The sequence below is a fragment of the Natrix helvetica genome (assembly GCF_964273705.1).
Source record: "Natrix helvetica genome assembly, chromosome: 1".
NCBI classification, from domain to species: domain Eukaryota; kingdom Metazoa; phylum Chordata; class Lepidosauria; order Squamata; family Natricidae; genus Natrix; species Natrix helvetica.
In genome coordinates, this window is record NC_138548.1 from 360,318,715 (window position 1) to 360,336,371 (window position 17,657).

At 48.0% G+C, this 17,657-nt stretch overlaps 2 protein-coding genes across 2 annotated transcripts in view; one reads left to right on the top strand and one right to left on the bottom strand.

Annotated features, from left to right (window-relative positions):
- Nucleotides 1-3,975: 3,975 nt before the first annotated feature.
- The window catches only part of LOC309382450 (uncharacterized protein), a 29,523-nt gene continuing 15,841 nt past the window's right edge, over nt 3,976-17,657 (bottom strand). The window contains exons 5-7 of the mRNA XM_081933968.1: nt 8,454-9,285; nt 6,653-6,752; nt 3,976-6,402 (exon numbers count right to left, since the gene is read on the bottom strand). Coding sequence (XP_081790094.1) covers nt 5,429-6,402; nt 6,653-6,752; nt 8,454-9,285 — 1,906 coding nt within the window. The 3' untranslated portion in view covers nt 3,976-5,428. The remainder of the gene's footprint in view (nt 6,403-6,652; nt 6,753-8,453; nt 9,286-17,657) is intronic.
- LOC309382454 (uncharacterized protein) overlaps nt 11,843-17,657 on the top strand; it is a gene marked incomplete at its 3' end in the record, with an annotated part of 71,994 nt that continues 66,179 nt past the window's right edge. Inside the window, exon 1 of the mRNA XM_081933979.1 lies at nt 11,843-11,900. The remainder of the gene's footprint in view (nt 11,901-17,657) is intronic.

Here is a 17,657-nt window from a genome sequence, read left to right on the forward strand (position 1 = left end):
TTGGATAAAATTAACAGGCCAGGCCGGCTTGCTGGAAAAGCCAACTTTTTAGGGCGCGTTGGAAGGACCGGAGGTCAGGGATTATGCGAAGCTCCAGGGGCAGCTCATTCCAGAGGGAAGGCGCTCCCCCTGGGGGTCACCAGCCGACACTGTCTGGCCGACGGCACCCTGAGGAGGCCAACTCTGTGGGATCGCACTGGACGGTGGGAGGCTACTGGTGGCAGTAGGTGATCTCGCAGGTACCCTGGGCCTAAGCCATGGAGCGCTTTAAAGGTCATAATTAGTACCTTGAATCGCACCCGGAAAACAACCGGCAACCAGTGCAGGCCGCCTAAAAGGGGTGTAACATGGGAGCACCTAGGTACCCCCATGACAACCCGCACGGCCGCACTCTGGACCAGCTGAAGCCTCCGGTTGTTCTTCAAGGGCAGCCCCCTGTAGAGAGCGTTGCAGTAGTGCAGGCGAGAAAGGACGAGGGCATGAGTGACTGTGCATAGAGCATCCCGATCCAGGAAGGGGCGCAACTGACATACCAGGCGAACCTGGTAAAAGGCCCCTCTCGTCACGGCCGTCAGGTGTTCTTCTAAACTAAGCCGTGTGTCCAGGAGGACTCCCAGATTGCGGGCCCTCTCTGAGGGGGCTAAAATTTCTCCCCCTATCATCAAAGATGGAACAAGATGCACAAATTGGGATGACGGAAACCACAGCCACTCAGTCTTGGAGGGATTGAGCTTGAGCCTGTTCCTCCCCATCCAGATCCGCACAGCCTCCAGGCGTCAGGACATCACGTCAAGGGCATCGTTTGGGTGGTTTGGGGTAGAGATGAAAAGTTGGGTATCATCAGCATATTGATGATACCGTACCCCAAAACCACGGATGATCTCACCCAGCAGTTTCATATATATGTTGAACAGGAGGGGTGAGAGAACCGACCCCTGGGGCACCCCACAAGTGAGGCGCCTCGGGGTCGATCTCTGCCCTCCAGTCAACACGAACTGTGATCGATCCGACAGGTAGGAGGAGAACCACCGTAAAACGGTGCCCCCCACTCCCAACCCCCTGAGTCGTCACAGTAGGATACCATGGTCGATTGTATTGAAAGCCGCCAAGAGGTCTAATAGGACCAGGACAGAGGAGCAGCCCCTGTCCTGGGCCCGCCAGAGATCAGCGACCAACGCGACCAATGCCGTCTCCGTGCTGTACTCGGGCCTGAAACCCGACTGAAACGGATCCAGGTAGACAGCTTCATCCAGGTACTGGGGAAGCTGATGTGCTACCAGACTCTCAACAACCTTTGCTACAAAGCGAAGGTTGGAGACTGGACGATAGCTGGCTAAAGAAGCTGGGTCCAGGGAAGGCTTCTTAAGGAGGGGCCTCACCACCGCCTCCTTCAAGGCGGTGGGAAAGAACCCCTCTCTCAATGAAGCATTGGTAATTGCCTGGAGCCAGCCTCGTGTCACTTCCCGGGAAGCCGACACTAACCAAGAGGGACACGGGTACAAAAAAGTGGCAGCATTGAGTCTCCCCATAATCCTGTCCATGCCCTCAAGGGTCACAGGGTCAAACTCGTTTCATTTTAGACTAAAGTTCTGTCACTCTTGTCAGTTTCCAATTGCTTTTAGCATGAATGCCTCAAGTCAAGATTCTATGCATGTTGCTATGCCGCCTTATCACTTTCAACCAGAAAAACAATCAGAGTAGAACTGGAAGGGACCTTGGAGGTCATCTAGTCCAACCCCCTGCTCAAGCAGCAAACCCTATGCCATTTCAGACAAGTCCAATCTCTTCTTCAATACCTCCAGCGATGAAGCACCCACAACTTCTGAAGGCAAAAGCTGTTTCAGCTGTTAATTGTTCTCCATTAGGGGATTTCTTCTCAATTCCTCAATTCTCTCCTTCGTTCGTTTCCATCCATGGTTTCATGTCCTGCCCTCTGGTGCTTTGGAAAATAAATCGATCCCCTCTTCTTGGCGGCAACACCCTCAAATACCGGAATACTGCTATCATGTCTGCCCCCCCCCCCCCCCGCCCAGTCTTTTTTTCTAGATTAGCCAAACCCAAATCCTGCCAAAAATCAGTTGTAACTCCGTTCCCTGGTTAGAAGTTGATTTCTTAAGTGACCATCCTATTTGAGAAAGGTGGTAAAGAGGACATTGAGTTTGTGAGAGCTGATTGGTCTGTTGATACCACATGGCTAAGGCCGTACTTGGAGCGAAGTGCCCACTTGTAATCACTACAGTACAAGAAGAATGAGAAATCCTGAGGAGAGCCGCAGAGAGTGAGAGTGAGAAGGGCAAGTCCCCAACCCTTGAGGAGTTTGGAACCAGGCCGCAGACGTGATGGGGGAGAGTGTGTGCATCCCCCTCTTGTGTGAGCAGTGAGTGAGCGTGTGGACGCGTGCTCCATTTGCGCAAGCAACGGGCGCAAATGGAGTTATGGATATGCACCCTTGCCTGCCGCTTGCACACGACCATCTGTCTACCAGTGGTGGGATTCACCGCCCCGAGTCCTGTTTAGGAAAGGGTGCGGTCTATAAATTAAAGTTTATTATTATTATTATTAAATGTAACAACCGGTTCTCTGCCCTAATGACCGGCTGGGTGGGCGTGGCCAGGAGGTTCTTTTTTTCCCCCTCTAGCATACAGAGCTGAATTAAAGAGAAGCTACAAGGCTTCTCCCTTAGCTGGTATTAATTTTGGGCCCAGGACAGTGGTGGGATATGACCGGTACGCCACGGTATGGGCATACCGGAACCTGCTGGGAGCACCAAGTACCGTTCCAGTACGGTGCTCCGCAGGGCCCACCCGCCCGCACTCCTTACCCTGTATTTGAGCTATTTGGGGCTTCTGTGCACAGGCACGGAGCGTATGGCATCTGCGCGACGTATGCGCGCATGCTGCGTGCTGCGTTTATGTGGTGGACGCCCGGCTTCGTTGCACCGGGATCCGGAACCCACCACTGGTCTAGGAGGCCTTCCTGCAGCTTCCTGGGAGCAAAAATGGGCTTTGGAGAACATGTTTTCCACCTCCCTGGGCTCCGGAGCCTCGCTGGAGGCTGGAAATAGGCCCGTTTTCCACTTCCCCTGGCTCCATGCCAGTGGTGGGATTCAATTTTTTTTTACTACCCATTCTGTGGGCGTGGCAGGGGAAAGATACTGTAAAATCCCCCTTCCCTCCCGATCAGCTGGGACTCGTGGTGGCAGAGAATAGATGGGGGCGGGGCCAGCCAAAGGTGGTATTTACCACTTCTCCGAACCACTCAAAATTTCTGCTACCGGTTCTCCAGAACTGGTCAGAACCTGCTGAGGTGGTATACCTCTGCTCCACCCGCGCCCTGCACTTACCTGGGATCCAAAACGGGCCACGTGGGGACTCCGGGGAGGGGAGGGGCCACCTGGTGGTCAGAATTACCGGTTCACTAAACTGGATGTAAAATTAACATCCGGTTCGGCTAAACCGGTTAGAACCGGCTGAATCCCGACCCTGTCTCTACCCCACCCCACCCCCCTTGCCGGTCCACAAAGCCAGAAAGTTTGGGGAACTCTGCTCTGAAGAAGAGGTGAGAGAACTGTGCTAAAGAAGAGAAAGCAAAGGGGAAACGCAATGAAAGTCTTCTAGTACAGATAGTCCTCACTTTACACTTTACGTTTGTTTAGTGACCGGTTGTACATTGTTCAAAGTTTACAATGGCACCGAAAAAAAGTGACTTATAGCAGTAGCAAGAGCACTTAGACTTATATACCGCTTTAGAACCCTCTCTAAGCGGTTTATAGAACCAGCCTATTGCCCCCAACAGTTTGGGTCCTTGTTTTATCCACCTCGGAAGGATGGAAGGCTGAGTCAACCATGAGCCTGGTGAGATTCAATCTGCCAAATTGCAGTCAGCTGGCAGTCAGCAGAGGTAGCCTGCAGTACGGCACTCTAACCACCGTGGCTTATGACTATTTTTCACAGTTAGCGACCGTTGGCAGCTGACAAAGTCAATGAGGGAGCCGGATTCACTTAAAATGGTGTTACTGATTTAACTGCAGTGACCGCAGTCACTCGCCTAACAATTGTGGTTAAAAAAAAGGTCATACAATTGGGTGGGACTCACTTTAGCAATTGCCTCGCTTAGCAATTCTAGGCCGTAAATGGAGGACAACCTGTATTGATTCAGACTTCTGCCACAGATTCTGCTTACCCTTGTTTGTTCTGCTTAACCAGGTTTGTCATAAACTTCCCAAAACTTCTCTTTCTTGATTTCTATCTAGCCAATCATACATAGCGTTCCCTCATATTTTTTCTGCACAACAACCTTGTGAAATTAAGGGGGCTGGACAGGAGTGAAATCAACTTAACTTTGCTACCGGTTCGTAAATGTGAGTGCACACACCATCACCGCGCATGGGCAGGACTTTTCACGCATGCACAGAGCGTCAAAAGTGGGACGTGATGACATCCGGGTGGGTGGGCGGAGCTCCCGCCACCACCGCTACCAATTCGCCCAAACTGGATAGAACCGGCTGAATTGCACAACTGGGGCTGGACTAAAAAAACCCCAGGGACCCGAGAGTTAGGGGGGGATTAGACTCTGGATCCCACCACTCCTAATCTAGCCCCTTCCTCACGACTGAAAATTCCCTAAGAGCACAGGCTGGGAAGCATGGACCAACAAGGACTTAAGAGAGGCAAGCCAACAGATGTACGTCTTGAATGAGTGGGACCAAATTAAAGATGAGAAGAACCAAAATAAAAATAATGCAGGCATCATTGCAATATAGTTCCTATTTATTCCCATTGGATCGAATCATTTCTTCATTCTAGCATATTCAAAGTTGGTGGCAGTTTTGAGAAGGCTCAGGAGCAGCAGATCGAACGCTTAGGAAAGGGAGCACTCGCCTGTTTCAATTTTGACTATTGTTCCTACAAGCTGGTATTTCTCAAGGTTGGCCACTTTTAAGAGGTATGGACTTCAACTCCCAGAATTCCACAGCTAGCAAGAGGCATCCTGGGAGCTGAAGTCCACCTATCTTAAGGGTGCCAAGGTTGGGAAACACTGCTATAGACACATGATCAAGAGACACCAATTTATAACATTGCACTGGGCGTGACTGCAGGTAGTTCTCAATTTACGAGCACAACCGGGCCCAAAGTTTAAGCAAAACAGATGTTAGATGAGTCGTGCCCAATTTTTATGACTTTTTTTTCCCTCTTCATTTATTGACGGTTGTTAATAACGTTCGAAGTTACAACGGCCCGTGATTTCCACTATCGCTTTGGGTGAACCAGTCCAAACCAGGCAGAATACCTCCTGTAGTATTACTAACTTAACAACTGCAGGGATTCGCTTAACAAAGGTGGCAAGAAAAGTCGTAAAATGGGGCAACCCTCACTCAGCGGCATAAATTCTGGGCTCGATTGTGATCGTAAGTCGAGGACTACCTGTATTAAGCCTTAGAAATGGCGGGCATTTGAAACACAACCGTTGCGTTACAAGGAGAGGTTAATTTGTGGGCTTCTTCTCCCGTATGGATTCTTTGATGTCTAATAAGATTGGTGCTTTGGCTAAAACTCTTCCCACATGCCAGGCATTTATAGGGTTTCTGTCCTGTGTGAATCCTCTGGTGTTTAGCGAGTCCCGACTGATCGTAGAAGGTTTTGTTACAGTCCGAGCATTTGTACGGTCTCTCACCGGTGTGAATTCTTTGGTGGGAGGTAAGGTGGGTGCTCTGGCTGAAACTCTTCCCGCACTCCGAGCATTTGTACGGCTTCTCCCCCGTATGGATGGTCTTGTGGTTAACGAGGCCCGACTGGTTACAAAAGCCTTTCCCGCAATCCGAGCATTTGTAGGGCTTCTCCCCCGTGTGGATCCTCTGGTGGGAGGTCAGGCTGGTGTTGTGGCGGAAGCTCTTCCCGCACTCGGTGCATTGGTAGGGCTTCTCCCCGGTGTGGATCCTCTGGTGTTGAATCAGGCTGTTGCTCTGACTGAAGGTCCTGCCACAGCTTGGACAACCGTACGGCCTCTCCCCCGTGTGAGTCCTCTGGTGGGCGGTCAGTTGGTTGCTTTGACTAAAACCTTTCCCACATTCTAAGCATTTGTAGGGCTTCACGCCACACTCAGCAAGGTAGTTGGTCTGAAGAATAGTCTTCCCAAAACTCGGGTTCTTCTTGGGTTCCTCTCTCCAGGGGCCGCCCTGGCGCTGCTTCTTCCTCTCTTCCGTTGATTGTCCCGGAATGATGACTTCATGGACGTCTTCCTCCTGGCAGGAAGTGGCGACGTCACTCCTTTTCTCTAGAAAGATCCCCTCAGATTTGTTTGATCCGCCCTCCTTCTGTACATTTTCTTTGAGCACTTCGATAGGGTTGGTTTCTGAAGGCATCTCACAAAGTTCCATCTCGTCTTCATTCTTCATTCCCCCCACTGGAATAAAAAGGGGAAGCAATTAAAACAGTGGAAGAAGCTGTTCCTCCGATGAACGACCCACCCTTATTTGTTTTGGTGACATACGTCAGACCATCTACATCTAAAACGCAGACAAAGTATGGTGACAAAATAATGGCTTCCGGATGGTTACTCAACTTCAGGTTTAACCTTAGATCTGACCCTCAGCCTAGCTCAATGCACATTAGAAGATTCCCTTTCTGATCCAATGGCCTGGCGTCCCACTCACCGTCTCCCTGCTTAGTTTCGGCATACAGCTGCCTCTGCTCCGTATCAGGGGGAACCTGGCTGCTCTCAGAGGAAGGCAGGGAGCTCTCTTTGATGTTGACCTGGAATTAGCAGAGAGGAAGAGTTTTAGGATAGGACAAAAGAGCTGGGAGGGGAGGATTGTGTCCTTTGCCACATGGATAGATATTTATTCCCAGATAGGATTGGCTTTGTCTCCCATTGAGTTCATTTTTCATTTCTCTCTCTCTCTCTCTCTCTCACACACACACATATCTATCCATCCATCCATCCATCCATCCATCCATCCATCCATCCATCCATCCATCCATCTATCCATCATCTTTGTCTGTCTGTCTGTCTGTCTGTCTATCTATCTATCCATTCATCCATCCTTCCATTTATCTATCTAACTATCAATCCATCCATTACCTGTCTGTGTCTGTCTGTCTGTCTGTCTGTCTGTCTGTCTGTCTGTCTATCTATCTTCTATCTATCTATCTATCATCTATCTATCTGTCCATCTCTATCTATCATCTATCATCTATCAATCTATCATCTATCTATCTATCATCTATCTATCTATCTATCTATCATCTATCTATCTATCTATCTATCTATCTATCATCTATCTATCTATCTATCTATCTATCTATCTATCTATCTATCTATCATCTATCTATCTATCTAGTTATCCATCCAATCATCTATCCATCCATCCTTCCATTTATCTATCTAGCTATCAATCCATCCATTCATTGTCTGTCTGTCTGTCTATATCTATCTACCTCTAGACCATCCATCTATCCAATCATCCATCCATCCATCCATCTATCCATTTCTCTCTCTATCCATTATCTCTATCTCCATCCATCCATCCATTTCTCTATCCATTATACCTATCATCTATCTATCTATCTATCTATCATCTATCTATCTATCTATCTATCTATCTATCTATCTATCCATCCATCCATTTCTCTATCTATCCATTATCTATCTATCTATCTATCTATCTATCTATCTATCTATCTATCTATCATCTATCTATCTATCTATCTATCTATATCTATCTATCTATCTATCTATCTATCTATCTATCATCTATCTATCTATCCTCTCATTATCTATTATCATCTATTCATTATCTATATATCTCCCTTTCTCTCTCTCTGGAAATCGTGGGTTTCTTCTGAAACCTATAAATATATTTCTTTTGTGTAAGGATACTGCTGTCTTGACTGCAATTGGAGAACAGGTTTAATCTTAATGGATAAAATGGAGGTGTCTGATAGAGACTTTGAATTACAACTCCAATTAACCCTAGGCATTGGCTGCTCTGGGACAGATGGGGCCTAGTCCCAAACCTCTAGAAAACAGCTCAATGGGGAAAGCTGAGAGAGGGCATTTGGTAGCTGGCTATCATTGGAACATTAGCCAGTTGAAGCCAAAGCCAAACAGAAAACAGGCACAAGACTAAAGGAAGGAAGAACTCAACAGATGCTGGAACAAGGCTTGACTGGTTCTCCAGAATGTCTGGGGAAGCAGGAGCAGCTACAACACCCTTTACTTGACCTCTGCTTATCATTAGTATAAGCTTCTCTACCCAGCTTCTTATATGTTTTGTCTGGCCTCTTTTGACTTAGCCTGCACCAGCTTTATTACTGCAACTCTGCATCCCAAAACATAGCTCTGATTAAGACAGAGAACTCAAGACAAGCCAGCAATCCATGATTATCACTAAGCTTCTTGGCCAATGTGGAGACTTCTGCGACCTTCTACACCAGTGTCCCACAACGTCTCACCTGCTTTCCACAGCGCTCCTTGGCCTCTCGTTGACGCTGAAGGAACTCTTCGGCTAGGCCCACCGCTTGGGAGCAAGTCTCGGGGCTGCATTCCCGGACCCAACTCTGGATCTCCGGGGGCAGGATCGCCAGGAATTGCTCCAAGATCAACAGCTCCAGGATCTGCTCCTTAGTGTGTCTCTCCACTTTCAGCCACCCGTAACAAAGATCTTGGAGCCGACTGTATGCTGCGGCAGGTCCCTCAGCCTCCTGGTAACAGAAATGCCGGAAGTGCTGACGATGCTTCTCCCTCTGCAGGGCGTCCCCTTGCAAGATGGCTCCTTTCACTTTCCCGTAATCCATCCTATCTTTGGCAACCATTCCGTCAAAGACCTGTTGTGTTTTTCCACTGAGAGCCGGCAAGAGCCTGGCTACCCATTCCTCCCTGGGCCACCGGCAAGCTTTGGCCACTTGCTCAAAGGAATCCAAGAATGCCTTGGCATTGTCCCACGGGGTAGGCTCCTCCGCCAAGGGCGCGGATGTCCAGGTGGAACAAGAGGACTCCATCTTCTTCAGAAACACCTGCAACTGGGCTTCCCAGCATCTCCTCACTGACTCTCTTGCGTCTTCTCTCACACAATGGGATGGTGTTGCCCTTTGGGGATGGTGTCCAATACACCCAGAAGGGACTGACTCCAACAGTGGACCTCCTCCTCCTTCCTCATCTGCCTGGGGTTTGAGGGCAACAACCTTCTGGAGGCCACCAAGGGCTTCTCTGACCTCTTCTAGGTCTTCTTCTTTTGGCCAGACAGGGAACGGGGTCTCTTCCATTTTAAGCCAGGGATGTAAGGAGCTCCACAAATAAGTTCTCGGGAGTCACACTGTTCTCCTCAACTCCTGTTTGCGAAAGAAGAGAAAAACCGAACCTAAGTTAGCGATCAACTGATGTCCTTACTCAAAATCCTGGGTGTCAAATAGCAGATTACCGTGATCGTGAACCTGTGGTGCTCTCTGCGGGCACGCGAGCTGTTGCCAGAGCTAAGCTCCATCGCGCATACGTGCACGCCTCCCATCGGCCAGCTGATTTTTGTGTCTTTGCCGTGCATGCGGGAGACGGACGGGTGGGGGGGGGGGAAAGGGGTTATGCATGCATGAACAGGGCAGGAGGGAGCACGGGGGGCAGAGGTGGGTTGCTGTTGATTCAGCCCGGTTCGGCGGAGTCGGTAGTGGAATTCAGGCCTGGGTTGCAGAAACGGCAGGGACCCAGGCCGGCCACGCCCTGGCACCAGTTCCCTCACTGCCACTTGGTGGCCGCCATTTTGGATTTTAGTGATTGCGCATGCAATGTAAATTGTTCCGCGCATGTGTGCAGAACAATTTATATTGAACTGCGCAAACACTTATGTTGCATTCGGGTTGCAAAGTAACCCACCCAAGAAAGGGGTACGGTGCTTCCCCTCCCTGTGCCCCATTTCTGCTCCCAGGAGGCTTCGGGGAGGCCTGCTAGGCCTAAAACACAGCACTGGGGGGGGGGCGTATTGCATTATGGGTGTGGGTATGCACGCACTGTCACACGCACGCATGTGATTTCGGCACGCAAGGAGAAAAAGGTTAGCCATCGCTGGTATATTATCTATGGTCAGGAAAGGAAAAACATTTTCTTTATCAATGTATCATTCTGTAATATATATTCACATACATCTAACTATTTATGGATAACTGGGACAATAGGTAGTCCTTCATTTACAGCAGTTTGTTTAGCGTCCGTTCGAAGTTACAACAGCACTGAAGAAGTGACTCATCACCGTTTTTCACACTTACGACCGTTGCTGCACCCCCGCGGTCACGTGATCAAAATTCAGACGCTTGGCAGCTGACTGCTATTTATAACGGCTGCAACATCACGTGATGATCACTTTTTGCGACCTTCTGAGAAGCAAAGTCATTGGGGAAGCCAGGTTCACTTAACGACCATGTTGCTAATTGAACAACTGCAGTGATTCACTTAACAACAGTGGCAAGGTAGGTCTTAAAATGGGGCAAAATGCACTTAACAACTATCCTTGCTTAGCCACAGAAAATTTGGTCATACGTCAAGGATTATCTGTGGGTTTTTTTTTTAATTGATGCAAAACTATGCTGAGGTTTTCCCCACCTTAACACCCAATCCCATTTCGGTTTACTTTGGCAAAATGGGTAATGTGAGCCTATATATTTAATTTCTCTTTGATTCCACTAGGTCACAATGATTACAACAGATCTACCTGAGTAATCCTGGACAGAATATACCAAGGCATAATTTGTCACAACAAAAGCCTGGCACGGCAATATATGCTGAGAACAACTGCCAGCCCTTTCCAGAATAAGATTTATTTTTTATTTCCCTCTCTCCCTCTATCTCATTTCCTCTCTCCCTCTCTCTCATCTCTTTCTCTCTTTCTCCCCCCCTCTCTCATCTCTTTTTATCTCTATCTCATCTCCCCCCCTCTCTCATCTCTTTCTATCTCATCTCCCCACTCTCTCCCTCTCATCTCTCTCTCTTTCTCCCCCATCTCTCTGTCTATCTCCCCCTCTTCACATCTCTATCCCTCTCATCTCTTTCTATCTCATCTCCCCCCTCTCTCATCTCTATCTCATCTCCCCCTCTCTCCCTCTCATCTCTCTCTCTTTCTCCCCCATCTCTCTATCTCCCCCTCTTCTCATCTCTATCCCCCTCTCATCTCCCTTTCTATCTCCTCCTCTCCCCCTCTCTCTCATCTTTCTATCTTTCTATCTCATCTCCCCACTCTCTCTCTCTCATCTCTCTCACTTTCTCCCCACTCTCTCTGTCTATCTCCCCCTCTTCTCATCTCTTTCCCCATCTCATGTCCCTTTCTATCTCCTCCTCTCCCCCTCTCTCTCATCTTTCTATCTCATCTCCCCACTCTCTCCCTCTCATCTCTCTCTTTCTCCCCCCTCTCTATCTCCCCCTCTTCTCATCTCTATCCCCCTCATCTCTCTTTCTATATCCTCCTCTCCCCCCTCTTATCTCTTTCTTTCTCTCTATCTCCCTCTCTCATCTCTTTCTCTCTATCTGCCCCTCCCCCCCTCTCTCTCATCTCTTTCTTTCTATCTCCCTCTTTCATCTGTTTCTCTATCTGTCCCTCCCACTCTTCCCCCTCTCTTTCATCTCTCCTTCTCATCTCTTTCCCTCTATCTCCCCTCCGCTCTCATTTTGCCTGCGGCAAAACTAAAGCAAGTAACTAAACCCACCGTCATTCACCTGTTATAAAGAAAAACATTTTACGTATTTTTCTTAGTTAGAACATGAACAGCTGCTGGAAATCTCCCCCCCCCCCCGCTTCAAATCTGCTTAAATCACCACGAAGGATTCCGCTCCCAGCAGGCTGCCTGCAGATGTCATTGGATTCCCAAACCCACCGAGCCCAGGATGATGGGTGCGGTAGGACGCTTCGACACGATGGCAAGGTATAACGGAATAACAGAGTTGGAAGGGACCTTGGAGGTCTTCTAGTCCAACCCCCTGCTCAAGCAAGGCACCCTATTTCCCATCTCCCTCCCGTTGGTATCGGGAGCGCCTCGCCTGCGCTCTATGCAGAGGGAGGGGGGGGGGAAGAAAAGTCTGTCTGTCTGTCAATCAAATCCAGAGGGTTTCCCCCTAATTTTGTCGAAAGCTCCTTCGCGTTTTTGCACCTTCTTCCATCCTCCCTCCCTAAATTCTTTGCTTTTTTTCATACTACCTTCGCCTGGGTCCTTTTGCAGCGGTTGAAAGCAATTATACATATAAAACAAAACCTCTTCTTGCTTTACAGAAGGAGAACCTTTTGATCCCTCCCATTAACTCCTCCCCTCGTCCTTTCTAGGAAGCTCAGCTCTATAGGCTTAACCCTTTGTAAACGAAGGTGGTGTGTGTTTTTTTAAAATTTGATTTGAAAACCAGAGTTTAATTTTAAATCGAAGAGACTCGGGAGCTAAAAGTCTTTTTTTAAAAAAAAAATCACTGGCCAGATCAAACAAGGAAGAACAATCCAACCATTGATACTATAATCCCGCGTTTCTCAACCTTGGCAACTTTAAAATGTGTGGACTTTAAGTCCCAGAATTCATGCTGGCTGGGGAATTCTGGGAGTTGAAGTCCACCAGTCTTCAAATTAACAGACTAACAGAGTAATAACAGAGTTGGAAGGGACCTTGGAGGTCTTCTAGTCCAACCCCCTGCTTAGCCAAGAAACCCTACACCATTTCAGACAGATGGCTATCCAACATCTTCTTAAAGACTTCCAGTGTTGGGGCATTCACAACTTCTGGAGGCAATTTCTGTTCCACTGATTAATTGTTCTAACTGTCAGGAAGTTTCTCCTCAGTTCTAAGTTGCTTCTCTCCTTGATTAGTTTCCACCCATTGCTTCTTGTTCTACCCTCAGGTGCTTTGGAGAATAGCTTGACTCGCTCTTCTTCGTTCTCAAAGATGGAAACACTGCTATCTTGTCTCCCCTAGTCCTTCATTTCATTAAATTAGACACACCCAGTTCCTGCAACTGTTCTTCATATGTTTTAGTCTCCAGTCCCCTCATCATCTTGGTTGCTCTTCTTTGCCTGTAGTATCCCTAGGGTCGCATGATCAAAATTTGGGCACCCGGCAAGCAGCATGTCTTTGCAACGGTTTCTGCAACCTGGTATTATGTGATTGTGACTTTTCCAACCCGCTTTTGACCCGGCAAAGTCAGGGAGGAAAGATGAATTTGCTTAACAACCATGTGATTCACTTAACAACTGTGCTGATTCGCTTAACGACTTCAGCAAAAAAAGATATAAAGTTGGGCATGATTCACTTACGCCTTGCTTAACCACGGATATTCTGGTCCCCATCATGGCGGTAAAACGAGGACCACCTGTATTTATAGCTCAACGTTTTCTCTTTTCTGAAGTCCTTACTTCTTCTGCTTCATTAGGTTAGGGGAAAATGAGCTGGCACTGAGTTTATGGACCTTGTTCTGACCGAGGCTTCCCGAGAGCATGAATCTTAGTGGTCTCCTTCTAAGATCCACTATGGAGCCACTTCAGCGACATGGATCTGCACCCAAGAACAGAGATTAGAAAGGGGACAAGATTTGGAGAAAGGATCTCCACAATCTCCTCCAAAGACGAAGTTTTTTCCAGAAAAAAACTGATGGAATTAAGGAAGGGGTGACTGTTCTGACCGAGGCTTCCTGAGAGCATGAAGCAAACTTCTTGTCCCCACAAAAAAACCCTTTTATTAATTAACTTATTGTGAATTCTGCTCATTGACACCCAGCAAAGTTTTTCAATGGAGGATTTACAGTCACAGACCTTATCTGGCTTGGAGAGCTGACAGGCCGATACAGTATGTGAAAAACTTGGCAAGGAGTCTCAGAAAGTCACAAACCAATGAATTGTCTCCTGCAAACTCCACTCCCCTTTTGCTCCTCTTTTATATCCTCTGGGAGGGGCCATTCATTCTCCACCTGGGGCCTGGGGCCTTACTCCCAAGTCGACCCCTGTTCTTCAGCTGTTCCCTTCGTCTGGCAACTCTGCACATACGCATACTAGGAACGGGCTCCAGCTGTTCATCTGCCTCACTGATATCTGACTCTGAAGGCAGCTGATAACTGGCATACGGCTCTGGCCCCCTCTCTGCCTCCAACACAGAGCCTTCATCAGAGCCTTCCCCAGACTCCAGGACTGGCCCATCTTCCTCCCCTACCTCCTCACTGTCCGAATCGGCTGCCAGCTCCACTGGTGGGCCACAACACAGACTTTGCTTTGTTTTTTTAAAAACTAGAATTAGACCTGTTTCTGAGAGGTCAGTTTGAATGGGTCAAAAGGGTTTTTTGGCTTTTGATCCTGGCACCTGTGGTAACTTTTCTCTACCAGGCAAAGGTAGGAATTTGATCTGAGGATATGTGCTGGATTGGAAGAATAGGGCTGTTTGACCCCAGCAATTTTTGTGTAGTACTTGTAATAACAGAATAATAACAACAATAAAATTAAAAAAAAAAACCGACCTGGTTGATTTTAACATCCTGATGACACTTCAGGTTTCTCTCTTCTCCAAATGAGCAGTTAATGGCTGTTGGCAGCACATTCACATTTAAGTGTGTATCTTTAATACATTACTACAAGTGCTGCATAAGAGGGTCAAAGTTTCCATGAGATACGGTCTTTTGGGAACATGTCAGAGAGTTTTGGCAGTGGAAATGAAGGCGATTTATTTTTGCCTTATTCTTCTTTACAGAGGGCTTTTCTGTGTATCCTCTATTTTATTTGTTTGCATTTATTAGCCACCCGATTCCAAAGCTATTCAGTTTCTTGAGATTAGCTAAGAGTGCTTAGCTAGGGATGTGGTGGCTCAGTGGCTAAGACACTGAGCTTGTCGATCAGAAAGATCGGACGTTCGACTGTTCGAATCCCTAGCGCCGAGTAATGGAGTGAGCTCCCGTTACTTGTCCCAGCTCTGCCAACCTAGCAGTTCGAAAGCATGTAAAAATGCGAGTAGAAAAATAGGAAGCACCTTTGGTGGGAAGGGAACAGTGTTCCCTGCATCTTCGGTCACATGCCGGCCACATGACTACGGAGACGTCTTCGGACAGCGCTGGTTCTTCGGCTTTGAAACGGAGATGAGCACCGCCTCCTAGAGTTGGGAACGACTAGCGCATATGTGCGAGGGGAACCTTTACCTTTAAGAGTACTTAGGGGCTACTGCTTGCAGTTGGCAAGTGTACAGTTAATCCTTGCTTACTGACTGCCTTGTTTGGTGGTCATTCAAACTTGCAGTGGCATTGAAAGAAATGGCTGTGACCAATTCTTGAATTTATGGGGACCTTTGCAGCTCTTCATGGTTACAAGATTGCAATTCGTGTGCTTTGCAACTGGGTGGAGACAAGTGGAGTTAACAGAGAAAGAATTGAAGGGAAAGGAGAAGTGGGAAGAAGGAAGAGGAGGAGGAAGAAGGAGAGAAGGAGGAGGGAGAAGGAGAAGGAGAAAGAAGGAGAGGGCGAAGTGAAGGAGGTGAAAGGGAGAAGAGAAGGAGAGGGAGAAGGGAAGGAGTGGGAGAAGGAGAGGGAGAAGAATGAGAGAAAGGGAGAAAGAAAAGAAGGAGGGAGAGGGAGAAGGAGGAGGGAGAAGGAGAAAGAAGAAGGAGAGGGAGAAGAGAAGGAGGGGGAGAAGGGAAGGAGGGGGAGAAGGAGAGGGAGAAGAAAGAGAAAGGAAGAAAGAGAAGAAGAGAAGGAGCAGGGAGAAGGAGGAGGGAGAAGGAGAAAGAAGAAGGAGAAGGAGAAGAGAAGGAGGGGGAGAAGGGAAGGAGGGGGAGAAGGAGAGGGAGAAGAATTAGAGAAAGGGAAAAAGAAAAGAAGGAGGGAGAGGGAGAAGGAGGAGGGAGAAGGAGAAAGAAGAAGGAGAGGGAGAAGGGAAGGAGGGGGAGAAGGAGAGGGAGAAGAATGAGAGAAAGAGAGAAAGAGAAGAAGAGAAGGAGCAGGGAGAGGGAGAAGGAGGGAGAAAGGAGAAACCATCTTTCTCACCAGCTTCATAGCAATCATAGACTTTTTAAAATCAAAACCGACTTCAGATGCCAGCTAAGAAAGTTCTGCTCCGGCATGAGCAAGAACTGCTGATCACCTACAGACAAGCATTCAGTGTCACCTGGGGAGGGTCAATGCCTCATGGGTTTCCCCACCTCCCTGGTTTTTGCAACTCTGCACTATCCCAAATCAGGCTGCTGAAAGTTGCAGGCAAGTGGCCAAATAAAAGTCAGCCGCATTTCTTGTAATTAGTTTTTGGGCTTGGAAGCAAAGCCTTCTTCAAGTAGAGCACTGGGTCTCAACCTTCCTAATGCCGCGGCCCTTGAATGTAGTTCCTCATGTTGTGGTGACCCCCAACCATAAAATTATTTTATGTTTTCCGTATTTTTTCGAAAATATGTCTTTTCTGATGGTCTTAGGCGACCCCTGTGAAAGGGCCGTTCGACCCCCAAAGGGGTCCCGACCCACAGGCTGAGAACCACTGCCACAACAAGAACCGGGTGAGGTGGGTTGGACTGAGAGTGACTGGCCTAAAGTCCCCCCAACTGGCTTTCATGGCTAAAAGGTGGGACTTGAACTCACTGTGCCCCGTTTTCTAGCCTGAAGCTTAACCACTGGATGGTGTCTGTCTGTCTGTTTCTATCCTTATCTCTATCTCTATCCCCATTGTCACCCAGAGTTACCCCGCGGTCAGCTGGATGGCCAATAAATTTGACAAATAAATAACTAAATAAGTAAGGCTAGTTAGTTAGTGAAGAGGTCTGTTACTGTAATAAAAATTGTTGCTGCAATAATTACATAGATAGATAGATAGATAGATAGATAGATAGATAGATAGATAGATAGATAGATAATTACATAAATAAATAGATAAATAAATAAATAATTACATAAATTATGAACCACTGAAGTAGAGTGTCACTCTTGTGGCTTTAGGATGACATCTCTGTGGTTTTCTTTGCAGAAATAATGAAGTGCTTTGCCATTCCCTTCCTTGAGGAATTTTTTTCCTTTGGATGGGAGTCTAGCCTGAGGTTCTATGATTTTCTGCTGTCTCCCATCCAAGCACCAAGGAGAACTAACAACACAAAATGAAATTCAAGGGCGGGAGAAGTAAGGTTCTATATTTAGGCAAGAAAAACCAAATGCACAGGTATGGAAGAGGACCTATGGCATGTGTGCCAAATGTGGCACGGAGTGCCCTCTCTGATGGAACGCGAGCCATCACCCCAGTTCAGCTCCTCCGGCATCCGTGCAACGCCTCCCGCCGGCCAGTTGATCTTTGGATCTCTGCCACGAATGCGCACGGGGCATGAGAGGGCACCTGTGCATGCACAGGGTTGCATGGGAGGAGTCACGCATGCATGCATGGGGTGGAGTAGGGCAGGACGCCTGCACAGGGGCTGTGCGCATTGCATTTGGGGGGTTTGGGCCCACACATACCCTTGTGCTTTGGGCACTCTGACCGAAAAAGTGTAGCCACCACTGTTATAGAGCTTCCTGCTTGAGCAGGAAGAAGGGTTGGACCAGAGGTGGGCTCCTAACTGGCAGCGACCCAGGCCTGCCACACCCCTCAGCTCTTGTTTGTTGCATCTCTGTATGCGCAGAGCAATTTTTATTGCATTGCACATGCGTGTGCAGCGCATGAATCGTGCAGGCGGCGCAGCCACGAGCGAAGTGGCAGTAGT